General features: G+C 35.4%; 1 protein-coding gene across 6 annotated transcripts in view; it reads right to left on the bottom strand.

Annotated features, from left to right (window-relative positions):
- Positions 1-13,707, bottom strand: part of ANKS1B (ankyrin repeat and sterile alpha motif domain containing 1B) — a 413,548-nt gene that overhangs the window by 323,871 nt on the left and 75,970 nt on the right. For all 6 annotated transcript variants that reach the window (XM_017737794.1, XM_017737792.1, XM_017737791.1 and 3 more), the window contains exon 8: positions 11,625-11,800. In XM_017737794.1, the coding sequence (XP_017593283.1) occupies positions 11,625-11,800 (176 nt within the window). The remainder of the gene's footprint in view (positions 1-11,624; positions 11,801-13,707) is intronic.

Genomic DNA, 13,707 nt, shown 5'->3' with positions numbered 1-13,707 from the left:
CAATGCAGTCCAATTTACATGGCATGTGGAAGCAGCATTCAAAATCATCTTCACTAGCAAGGCAAAGTCTTTGCTACGGCTGGTAGGAAAATCTGCCAGTGTGAAGCTCACATACTGCAAGTTGCTGCTTTTTCCTGTCTTATATAATTAAGCCAGTGATGTCACTGCAGTCATCTCAATAACCACTACTAGCAGAAGATGCAGGACAGCGGGTGCTTTTCCTGTGCTAGCTCATCAGTACCTTTTTGCCTGTGGTAGATTCAACACTGCCCATACAGATCCACCGCAATACAAGCACACCTTTATGTTCTTTTCCAGACACACTCCTAAGGAGCTGAAGACTTAATATTTAAATTCTTTCTCCAGCCACTCATAATATAATGTCTTAAAGCTCCTATAAAATACAGATAAAAGCATGTTACTGACTGGCTTGTTTATCTATAACTCCTGTGAAACACTGTATTTCTTAGAAAGCATCAATGACTAAATAAGTGATCGTAATCTGTTAAAATTATTTAGATTTCTTAAAGGAAACGCCACTGACAGAGACAAAGGCAAGGCGATAAATATTCCAGTACCCATAAGTAAGAAAATATTAATAATTAAAAGAAAGACCAGCATAGCAATAAAAAAAGTAATTATATTTCAATATGCTTTTTGTCTAAGTTGGACAGGCAGTATTGAGGCTACTTCTTTGCAGATTGTATACAGCCCATAATTCAGAGATGTTATGCAGAGCACCAATATCAACAAAAATAACAGTGGTAGTATTCATGCAAGTTGCTTAATCTCAAATAATTACTGAAGCAAATAAAATTTAAGAGCCTCTTCTGAGATTTTCCCTCATGACACTAAACTGAAACTTATGGTAAGTTTAGGAAGGATAGCTGCCAAGAAAAGAGAAATGAAAATATTCAAAAATTGTGTATATCATTCAATCCCCACATTTCTCTGGAAAAATAAAGAAACTTGTGTAAAGACCAACACGTGCATCACGTGACACGACACATCAAGTAAATCTGGTTTCTGATTCTAATCTCAGTTTAAAAACTTATACCACTGAACTCAGCCAAGGATATATTAAAGTCCAGTATATATTAAAGTCACAGAAAATCTAAGGGGTACATTTCTAGCACACTCTTGATCTTCACAGGCAAACATTTCTAACGCATAGTAAATATCAGGTGTTTGCCCTTAACTGAATTCCTCAAGATCTTATATTTTATAGAGCTATAGGAATCTGGTCCAACATATTTTTCTATACATTTTCTACTTGCTAAGCTCATTAATGTGGGCTGAAAAAATCTGTCAACAGAATAAAATGAAACTCTCTGTCATAAGTGGTCAACTATTTCAAGACTTAAGGACAAAAATACTGAATCTACTTTATATGCCTATTATAAAATAAATCTACTTGTTGCCATTAGGATGGAATAAAAATGAAATTAAACAAGTAGTCCAAACAAACTATCAGTGTTCTAATTTCAGCTACTAAACAATTTTAAAAGAAAGCATTATTTTGTATTAGCTTATCATGGGTGGTCATTTTGCCCTGTGAAATATGGCCCACTATTTATCATTAGCATTATTTGTATACCTCTTACTAAGAAGAAAAGAAAGTGAGACTGGTGCTTCAAAGAAAGTACCTACTTACTCAACTTCAAAAGAATCATACAATAAAATATAGTGAAACTATACATTTAATCTCCACCGCTTAATGGATCCTGCAGAAGTTCACACAGCTCTGATGGATTAGAGGTCTCCATCTCCTGTTTATACCATTTGGATAAAATGATGCTGTTCCACTCACCACAGAAAACCACTGAGACATAACCATGTGGTTTTTACTTTTCTCATGCATTTCCTGTCAGATGGTGATCATCAGGCTTCACTGCAAGTTCCAAGTTTAATAACTTTATTCTTACACTAACGGAATAAACCTGAAATCAGTGTTGACTTGAGGTATATATAAAAACATCTAATTTTTTTTCCTCTACTGTTTGTAACTTGATGTGTAGGTAGAACACTAATTTATTCTGAGGTTACTACGTATTACAAAGCACAATCGAACCTGCACTGGTACCTGCTGACAATAGTGATAACAGTACTAAAATACTACAGAAATTCCCACCTCTTAAAAATGCAGAAACATCAAAAGCTAAAAAGTTCTAGAAGTTCTAGTTTTGTTTAGATTGCAGGCTAGATTCTCCTTCTTTCCTTATTAACTCAGTTATGGTTTCCCTCAGGTAAATATCTACATACGACTGTGAAAAACAAATCTCCCCTGTATCTAATCTCAGTCTTCTTATATTCTATCAAAAGCAGTTTTTCCAGAGACCAAAAAATATGTTTTCAGAAATTAAAATCTGATTGTACCTAAATGTTGGCAAAGTCTTTTATATTCCTTCTAGACCTCATACATTGTTCCTTACTCTACTGCTCAAATGTGATAAACCAATGCACCTTTGGAGTATCAGCACTCCTACTGGTGATGCTCTAAATCACATAGGCAGAAAATGTATTTTGAGAAAACCAAGGAAGATCAAGATGAAAAGAACTTTTTGTTCTCTTGTGAAAGAGAACCTGAAAACATGATTCTGACTGGAACACTGGAGAACAGTCTGAGGAGAGGAGAAACCTAAGGGAAAGGGAGGGTAGGAGTCCACAACAGATTTTTTTTGACAGACTTCTAAGGAGGGTCAGGGCTTGAGGGAAGCACCTCTGGTGATCAATAACTTAGTCTTCCTGATGATTTGGTTTTATAATAATATGACAAAGAGAGAGTTGATGTTAACATTAAAAAGTCACCTCTCTGGGTGGAAATCTCATGGTATTATCTTCTCATTCTGTTCTCCAGAAGTGACTGAAACTCTCTTGGAAGGTCCTAAATTAATCTGGAGACTGCATCTTAAAAATGGACATCATATTGTACACTACTGCATACTCTCAGGATGATGGACCCTGAGGGTACTGAAAAAAATGGAAGAGATGGGAGTTCTGCAATGCATGCACTGGCAACAGTGGCACAATGGCACAGGCAGCTTAGGGATGTTAAAAAAAATAATGAAACACAGATGAAAAAGAAGGTTCTCAAAAGCATTGAATAACACATAAAAAAAAAGATATTTAATGAATGCAAATATATTTCATATTGGGAAGATTATTTCAAGATCAGTTCTGATAGAAACCTCAGATCTTGGCTAATCCTATTGAGTTTAGTAGGTATCTTTGGTATTCATCTAAGTATAATGAAACAGAGATGACTCTTCAAATCACATATGCGCTCAGTATTGAACTAAAATTGTCCTTGTGAAAAAAAAAATTAAATATACTCTAGTCAATTTAATAAAACCTAGCTGTCTAACAGAATTGTTGAGTAGACAAAATTTTACTCATCATTGCCAGAGCACCCCAAATTTACACACAGCTTTATAACCATAAAGACAAACAAGCTCTTTGATCTGAAAAGCTTGTATTATAATTACTTTATATGGAAAAAATTCTAAACCCATATCCAAGATCCTTATGTAAAAGATTTAGCTGAGATGAAAGAGTCCACAGCAGGACAAGTGAAAGTGCTTTGCAGCATGGAAAGACTTACACACAAAATAAACTTGAAAATGCTAAGATTACTTAGTCAGGAAAAAGAAAGCTTTAAGAAAGAACAAGTCTGAAGTATTGCAAATTATGGGGGGTGTGCAAAAAGCATTTGTTCTTTTCTACTGTCAGATTTCACCATATAAGAATAAATGGAAGCATATACTCAGCCAACAAAAGAAAATGCCTGTGTATAGAGCACACGTTCTGCAAAACAGCAATACAGGCTCATGGTGGTAAACAATGTGACAGACTGGAGCAAAAGGATTAGATACCTTTAGGCTTCACCACTGCAAGCTAAACACGTAGCAGCATTGAGAGAGATGCATTTGTCTGTAAGCTATTCTCCTGCTAGCACCTGATAGTCAAGGAACTTGCCGCACACACATAATTGCACAAACTGCTTAAATATTCCAGAAAATCATTCTAGTAGAAAAAGGAGTAAGTACTTTTTAATGCAGACTAAATGAACTGGTGGCCTGGCCAGCACTTTCCCCTAGTTATACTTAACTCCATGTAGTTTAAATCATACCAAGTGTTGTCATGTTTCAAGATTTTGTATCTTAAACAAGCATTAGCTTTCTCACCGGGTAGGTCTGTGCTGCTCGCTGGAGGATTGTCTAGCAATCCTTCTACCCGAAATCACAGCAGCAGGGAGCTGCAGGCCAATTTAGCCGGCTGTGAAGCATGATACCAGGCAAATTATTCTGCACAGAATTCTACATAGCTGCTATTAGGACCCCTCTAACACAAATTTTTGCAACACTGTGCTGAAGCATAGCCTAACCTACACATACAGATTATAATCTTTTTTAATAGCTATAGAACACAGGTTAGGAAAGGACACATTAAGAATGCCTGAACTCCCCTTCACTAGGTAGCTTAAAAGAGAGAGCAAAGATTTGTATCGAGTTGGTTTCCCTCTGCTTCTTCATAATCACCAGCTCATGTTTAAATAGAATTTAGAAATCATTTTGTAAAGCAGCTTATGGCAAGTATATCATTCTGTGTTGACTGAGTGGATGTTTGGTACTGGATGTCCCATTATAAATAACTAATGAAAAAAGGTAGCAGCAACAACAGCTCTCAGTGGGAAATACTACTGTGTGCGCTAGAAATTGGGAGTAGCAGATGGTTTTTAGTTGGGTAGTGGCTTTTTAAATCAATTTTTAAAGTTATATAATCTTATCTTCAAAGAGTGGGTAGACCTTTCTAACAAGGGAATCTCAAAAAGTAATGTTTACATGTACCAGGAGAGACGGCCTTCATACTTTTACTTCCCATAGAAATCAGCATCAGTGTAAGCTTGCAAAATAGGATTCATAACTGAACTGGGTGAAAGAGCAATTTAATACAAAATTCTTGCAACATCATTATTTGTCAATACCTAAATGATCTAATACTATTATAAAAAGGGAAATCAGTAAAGCAGCAATATTCCAAACATTGTCTCTCAGTACAATTCTCTTCCCTTTTTTTAATACATCATAAATACCTGCAAAATACACTGAAGCTTTATTATCAAATTCAGTAGATGTTACTATATTAAATAATTTAAAATTTATCTGTTTCTGTCCTTGAAGCCCCAAGCAATCAGGCCTGATTATCTTACTATTCCCTAATGAATAAGCAACCAAAATTGTTCTGGAATGTGTTTTTAATGTATCCTCATTAGTAAGCCATTTTATATACTTCTGGCTCGCTCATCATCATTGTTCTGTGAAATTTTGTATCCCTCTCTCAATAATGCAGGCATGCAAGTGTGTGGTATTTTTAAAGGCTCAAGACAGCAATTATTTTACTCAAGCATGTTTGGTCACTCTTAGCTATTATATTTCAGTCCAGCCATCATTTATTTTAATATTATATTAAAAGTAAAAACCAAAACAGTATTCTGGAATAATGCTACCAAATTGTTTACTTCAATATTCTTCAACAAATTCTAGTGATTATTACACTATGAAATAATAAAAACAAAGGTGTGCTTTTTATAAAAAATAATTGTTCTTTTCCTTAGAGAAAAAAAATTAATCAGAATAACTGACTTCTGAAAAACCACACATAAATTTTATCCACCCTAATACATTCTCTTAGTCAACTTCTTTCAAAACCACATAATTCTATGCTTTTGAATCCCTCCTTAGATATAAACCAAACACAATTATAGTTTTATTGCTGTTATATAGCCTCATCTTCTTGATATCCTGACATAAGAGTAAAAAGTATATCTTTGAATATGTACCATCATTGTTTTCAGCAGTGTTATTATATTTTTAAGTATATTTTTTTCCACTCTCTCAACATGCACAAGTATCAACTTCCCTTTCTGGATGACAGAATTAAGCAGACACTGACATTTATATGCCTGTGATGAAATCCAAATCTTTTTCCTGAGACTACACAGAACCTTTCCTCATGGTTAAATTTAAATTGCTGCTGCCAACCTTTATTATCTATTATATAACCACATTAAATTTAAACAGATATGCTGCTGCCACTTCTGTGAAATCCCTCTGTAGTGCAGTCACTACATGGTTTTACTACCTTCAGTTTAAAAAAAAATAAATTAGGGGCACCTTAAGTTTCTCAGTATTTATGCCATGTAATTAAGCAAAATCCTTTAACATATACTCTGCTTTTAAGAACACAGAAAACTGTCTGGAACTGTTTCTTTAATCTAAACTCATGTCACAAATCCAAAGACAGTAAGATGCTGCATTTGCACTTGAAATTCAGTAACACATTTTTTTTATTATGTTTCTGAACACAACAGCATAAATGTAAAAGCAAACATTGCAAGGAACCACCTACTACAGAAGATTAAAGAGACTGTTCTGAAGAAAATACTTCAATTTGGAGCTTCAGTTTTATTGAAGTGACACATTTTAAAATTAGCTGTAGTTCAAAAAATCTCACGAGTTCTCAAAAAATATGGAAAATATTTATGGTTACTACATGAAAAGAAAACCACACTTTTCAAAGTAAGGATTGGAATAAACTTTTGAATACAGAGTAAGATGAAGCCCTTTCAAGAGTCAATTTTAGGAAAGTATTTTTTAAATAAAATATCAAGTTTATGAAAGAAAAAGTCTGAGATTTATTGTATCCAACATGTACATCTAGCAAATGTACATATACATACACATGCAAGTGTAGAAGTTCTTAATCCCTACTTTTTGTTCTGCAGTCACAGGCTGTCCAAAGCAAATAAAAAGTAACATATTCTTTAACATCCATTGGAATTTCTTACATGTACAAAAAGCTTATATTTCTATTTTCTGGTGTTATTTTGTACAGAAACACAATGTGAAAATACATTGCAATAAAGATGGCATATTTCTGTGTTTAATAATACATTTAGAATGATTTGTCCTCACATGAACACATACACAGGACTCTCATACCTGACAGGAAACTGATAATGATCTTAGTACTTCAAGGACAGAGGAATCTAAAGCAATTTACTTGCTGGAGCTCAGAATTCTCACAATACACATTTTGACAGTCTTCTGTTCATCTTCCTGACACACTTAATTTTTCTGCATCCCTGCTTTGCATGTTATACCTATTTAAATTTTCTTGCTCGCTCTTCAATTCACACAGATTGTTTGAATACACACCCAGTGTGTAACCTCTTTGCCATGATACACTTCTAAATTTAGTCCTGATGCTTTAGTTTTTAGTTTAAATGTTGTTCCATAAATTTTTCTCCTAGAGGAACTAAAGGTGTTCATTTCGAAGCAGTTTGGACTATTGACTGTGTTAAAATGCACAATTTTAACACAGCAATGAAAAAAAGTTGGAAAACTCTTATATAAGATGGTTGCTTTTGTTCTCGAAATTACTGAACCAGACTGCCATCTATTGGAAAATAAATATTTTTTTTTAATTATACTTCTTTTTTTAAGAAAAAAATCCCTGAAACTGCTATAATTTACTGTCAAAAGCTGATTTTGCTAGCAATTATACTTAATTCAGCTTGAAAAGGAAACACCTTTGTTGACTGAACTGTGATAAAATCAAGGATTTTCCTATATCTTTTTCCGCCTCATCTTTTCTGGAGCCTGTTTTGAAGCACAGCTCCTTTTCTGACTCGCTGAACAATCAAGTTGTAGTTTTTTTGAAAGATTTTCCAAAAGGGCAAGATTTTAAAGGGAACATAGAAAACCTGAATTATGTCAGCACTGTGCAATACACAAGTATAAAGCTTTCCCAGCTTGCCTGTGCAGCACCAGTCAGGGCTTTCCATGCCTTTGCACACACAGGGTAACTAAAGAGCATATTCAAATCACAGTGACCAAAATGGGAGAAGCAAAGACAGGAACTGGAGGCAAAAATCTATGAATTGACCATCATCCCCGCCCAGAATACAAGTCATAGAGAAATACTAGGAATTCCAGCTAAAATGATGCATAGCTGCACGAATGCCTTTGGAGCTCTCTCTGAAGTAGAATTGCAAAACTATGCTTAATCTGGCCTTTAATTTTGTGGAGACAATGAACAGGGGGTTGTCGTAATGTACATGTTGTAATGACTGGTAAAGATAGACTAGGAAACATGGGATTAATATTCTGCTTCCTATTTGACTTGAAAATACTGTAAGCGCATGAATCCCTGGGGTTTTAATGCCTTCTCACAAATCACACACCTGGCCAATAGAAACATATAAAGTAATAAAAACATGTATTGTTTTCAATGCAAAATTTGATGAAAAGTAGTTCCTTACTACAAACATTCCAGAACAACTTGTTATGTTGTTGGATGACTACTTGTCTAATAACACAGCAAATGGAAGAATGGATTCAATTCTGTGTTTGATCTAAAAGACTTCCAACCCACTTCTTTCAAAGAAAGTACAGAATTCTACAAGTGCTGTATGACTGAGCAAGAAACAATGCAAGATGGCTAAGACCAGAAAATGAAGAGAATGTGCCTGTGAACAAGGCATCCATAGTCCTGCTCTCCAGATTGCACTGGTATTCTTTTCTGCATTGTACACTGGTGGCTGTACAACGCAGAAACAATAGTAGAAGGGATCATGGACTGATGATTAGTACTTTATCTGGGAGACTATAAAACCAATGTTGAAACTCACCTCTATGACATGGACAGAACTGAACATCACTCTTCCAGATGAAGCCTTTATTGTCAAGTTATTGCATTAAAAAGCAAGCATCCACACTACCCTTACACTAAACAAAAACTGTGAGCCCCACTTTTTCAAACAGTAGAGGTTGGCACTTAAAATTCAGGACAGAATTCCAGGCTGTGGATTCTGGATAGACAGACACTTCCTTCTGCAGTCCCAAATCAACCTTAACCTCATTTAGCCAGGGCAGTACTACAGTTGTTTTGGCCCTCTTGAAAAGAGCCAATTGTTAAAAAAATGCTTTGAAATACACTCTGCTTCCTGATGCCTTCTCTTTCCCAAGCCCATGCTATCTTCAGGAGGTGGCTCCTGATCCTCCTTGCTCCATCTTCCTAAGTTTATGATCCATAAGTTACTATTTAAATCAGAAATTCCCCAGTCTTGGCCTCCTATTTCTCTGAACAATAGCATGATGCAAAAAAAGCAGATGTCTCCTAGCAGCCAGTGCCTTTGCAGAATCTCCCTAAAGGTCACAAAGTGGCATGACTTGGGGTTTGGAAACTTTTCAGATTGCTGAACTGCATGAAGTTGAAAAGCCTTCAACAGTCATTGTCTCTGGAATCGACATTTGTTCAGGAAATGGCACTGTCTAGCACATCAGCAACAGGGACCTAACTTCTACACCTCTTCAGAGCTGATGCCGGCACAGCCAACAATGAAAGTTGGGAAAAACCTGCTGATTTGAATCTGAAGTAACTGCTCCTTCACGGAAGCACACCAGGTGTGATTCCAGCCCTCTGTTGGAGCTGGTAACAGAGAAACACTCAGTCCAGTAGGTAAAAAGAGTCTGTGCTCCAGTGTCACATACTCCTGTGCTGCCCATACTTCCACAGGGTCTTGGCATGTGCAATGGAAACAAATGTGAGACAAACAAATGCAGACAACAGACAAGAACCCACTTGGCCTATTGAGATTCTTACAGAAGCTTCCCATGGAGGAGAAAACTTAAGTCAGAAAGAACTGCAAGAATCTCTCTTCTTTAGAACATATCCAAGGAATCTATTTCTGACTCTCCACATCTATATACATCCTCACTTCTTTCTCTCTGTATCTTCGTGTTCTTACACATAAATATTCATTTAAATTTCTTCAATCATCACCGTACTGTCACACATCTTCCATGACTATGCTTGCTGGTCCTGCCCCCAGAGCAGTTTGGCAGCATTCACCTTTGAAATAATTTTCAGAGCTAAACATATCTCTTCACTTTAGTGCTTCTTCCCAATTAGTCTTTCATGACTCCTTACAGAGCATGTGTATTTTCGTATCACCCATGTACTACATAGGGAGCCTAAACACAAAAGGAAGGCAGCACCTGCCCAAAACTAAAAGACATTGTATCAAAAATGGAAGCAACTTCCATTTTTTGGATGCAAGGCATCCAGGCAGCAACTGAACAGACTGAATCACCCTAAAATACATTAAAAAATGAAATGGATGCTTTAGAACAAACAGGAAAATCTCACATCACAGCAAAGAGTCCTTTGCATACAGATCTATATAGTTGCGTTCACTGTAGGGGAAAACATGTTCTGCCCTCCATCCTAACTTTGTGTTGGGAGTGCACACCCATCTTCTTGATTACAGTTTTCTCTGAAAGAAAAGCTGGATGCCCTAGTAGGAGAGCACCATAAAATGCTTTTAACAGTCCCCAACTTTGAAGATTTGTTTTCACATATAGTTCAATATAAAATACATGAAATATCAAAAAAATATATTGCCTGATTTACCTTTATATTTCCCTGTCACAGAAATTACAGATTTAGTGTCTGAATATTTTCTCTTCACATTGTATTTCATTTAGGCCTGAGCAGAAGGGTTTATATGGAATACATTTTCTGCAAAATAGCAGCTGAGAAGATTTAAATAGCAGTTAGCACCTAAATTCAGAGAGACACTAGACAAGTGTCTAAAAATGCTTAAATGGGATCAGTACCTTGTTCAGATTGAATTCAATATGAGTTATATATCTAAGCATTCAAACATCTAGAAGGGCTTTACAAAAGTATCTACTGCATTTCAGGGCAGCTATGCATCTTTGTAAATCTCATTTTGTCTCTATATATCGTAATAAATCCTCCAAAACATGAAAGTCCTTAACTTGCCATAGTTTTCCTTGCATAAGTGAGCATAATTTTTCTTAATTTATGAAAAACATTAACTGAAATTTAGAACATAGCAGTTTTCCTTTGTCCTCTCCTTTATTCCCTGGGCAATCACATTTATTTAGTATCATGATTTAAATTTAAGCCTAAACTAGCTGAAACCAGGAAACCTACTGAGGAAGAGAATTCAATTATAAAAAAAGCCTTGTTACAGCAAAGAAAAAATTAATCCTAGAGTACTTTATTCATAATATTAGTAGCAATGAAGTCATCTTCAACTGTAGTTGGAAATCACTGACGTGTCACAACCACTAATTTCTCTATTAGATCAGTCTTCAATACCATTAGGCTACTGAGAAAGCTATATAGTAATAAAATGTGTAAGAAAAATAACTGAGGATGTTTAGGTGGTTCTTTTGGGGGCATATCTGATCAGATTCTGTTGACATCTGGTATTCAGTATAGAATTAAACATACTGATCTCCACTGATTTCTCAAAAAACCCCTTCCTCACCCTCCCCATGCTCAAAACAAGTAACCTGAATGTATTAGTGGTGACATAAAAAGCCTTTCTGAGGTGTGGTAAGCAATACCTTTGTAAAATGAAGTGAACATTACGTTCTAAATCTGTAAGAAGCACATACTATATTATTTTTCTTTTATTATAATGTTAACCTTGTACTATTCTCACTCTTTTACTATTTTTTCTTGAATGTGCCATAAATAAATCAGATGTAACTGAATATATTGTCCTTGTATCCCATCTTACTTACTACATTAAGCTTGGTTTGGCTTCCACTGGTCATAAGATCTTCCTCTGATACTTTACTAAAATTTTCCAGATAATGGTCTGATAGAGTATGAGACAGATCTTCAAAAGAGTATTCCTTTTCTTGGCACAATTTGATTTCATCTAAGAGCTTTGATAATTCTCCAGTCACAGCTTCACCTTTAAAAACAGACACACCATTAGTCAGTAATTGGAATATCAGGAGTAATTTATGCCTAAAAAGGAAATGCACATTCTTTAAACTTTATTGAATATCTGTTATTTTCTGTATCTTGTCTTCTAAGAAATGATCTTCATGCACCATTCTCTGCTCAAAAATAATGGCATCTTGTTCCAGGATGGGAATTTGCTAGAGGCAATCTACATACTTCTGCATTGCCCTATACCTTGCATTTAATTAGGATGAATACATACTTACCCTTTCTCTGTTTTCTACTCCTGAAAATTTCTAGAAATAGCAACTATCCAAGAATATAAAATAAATCCAGCAAAGGAAAGTTTCTACAAACCTACAAAATCAATATCCTATACTCTGCATTGGGCTCATGTTTGCTGCTGTAATTAATAAATACACTACATAAGCTCCATAAACTGTGAGTGACTAAGAATGCATATCTCCCCCATCAAAGCAGCTATGCTTTATGAATAATTCTTGTTCACTCTCCCAGGATTAAATGAAATGGTGGAAGAATATACTGGGCAAACTCCACACATTTAAAACATGCCTCCCTACAGCAGTCTATCAGAAACCCACATTCTGCATTGTGTTTTGTGTTTTCTCCTTAATTTATCAGATTTCTTAGCTAAGAAATCTACCAGAACAGTAAGACAATATTGGAAACGGTGGTAGTAATAAGTACTAAAATCACACTGAGTGCTAACCATTCTGCAAATAGTCTACTGGCAGCAGCAAAACCACCACAGACTGAAAAGCTGCTCATTATGATCAACCACATTGGGTTCTGATTATCTGCTCTGTGTGTGTTACACAGCTACCTTTAGTAATAGCAATGAAAAATGAAAAAGCCAAGGGTTTCCAGGAGCAAGTAAACCCCGTTTCTTAACTAGGTTTACAACCATCATATTGGTGGAAACTGCAGCGCTTAGACTTGATAAAATACAGATGCTTCCATGTTACTCCATCTTTGAAAATAAAATGCTGTAAAGGAAAAACAGAGTGAGCATATTAAGCTCAGCATACATAAAACAGATTTAAGTACACTCGCATAACTGAAGAGTCCACTGGCAAGACTGTATCTGCTTGGTGTACAGCTCTGTTTCATTTCTTTTTCATAGTGACTGTTTGCTATGCTAAGTAAACACTAATACTCAAAAATATATTTCAAATTATTACCATGGCCAGTTATTACCAAAATTTTCAGAGATAAGAACAGTTCTTAATTAAAAGCATTTAATTACCTTTTAATATCTAACAGAAATTTTGCATTCAAAACTCTTGCTACTCTTAGTCAATGGTAGCTTTGCATGAAACTTGTAAATTAAGCAAAAATATAATCAGGTTCATTTATACTCTGCTTTTTAATTAGAAAATTGAAATTTTTCCAGATTAATATTATAACTAAAAATTGGAAGCAAAATACCTAAATAATAAAACTATTCTAAAATCATGATACATTGTGCTATAAAGAAACAGAACCACTGCTTCCTACAAAACTGTGTTCATTTCCCCAGTCCCATATTCTCCCACATATGGCCTGCAGGATGTCTTACTGGGCAAAAATGAATTCTGTGTGACAAAACTGGACTGACCTGGGTGAGAGTGCACTAGCTGACTGCAGCCAGAATACATAAGAAACACATTTTGCCTGTTTCTTTCAGGGCAGGGTCTAATTAGGGTCTTTCTCCTCTATCCAGATCCCTATTTTCATGAAAGTCACAGAAAGGTAATTGATAGTGCTATCCCTCTTCCTAAGTTGGTTTAAATTATTTGAAATTAGATTGTCAGAGAATGGCAGACAGATTGATGAGAAGCACAATAAAGTACAATTTCTTTTCTTTAGCATCAGATTACACAACAGACAAGCAAAACCGAGCTAGCATATTTT

Source organism: Corvus brachyrhynchos, unplaced genomic scaffold, assembly GCF_000691975.1.
Source record: "Corvus brachyrhynchos isolate BGI_N302 unplaced genomic scaffold, ASM69197v1 scaffold56, whole genome shotgun sequence".
NCBI classification, from domain to species: Eukaryota; Metazoa; Chordata; class Aves; order Passeriformes; family Corvidae; genus Corvus; species Corvus brachyrhynchos.
This window is presented reverse-complemented; position numbering and strand designations above follow the sequence as displayed.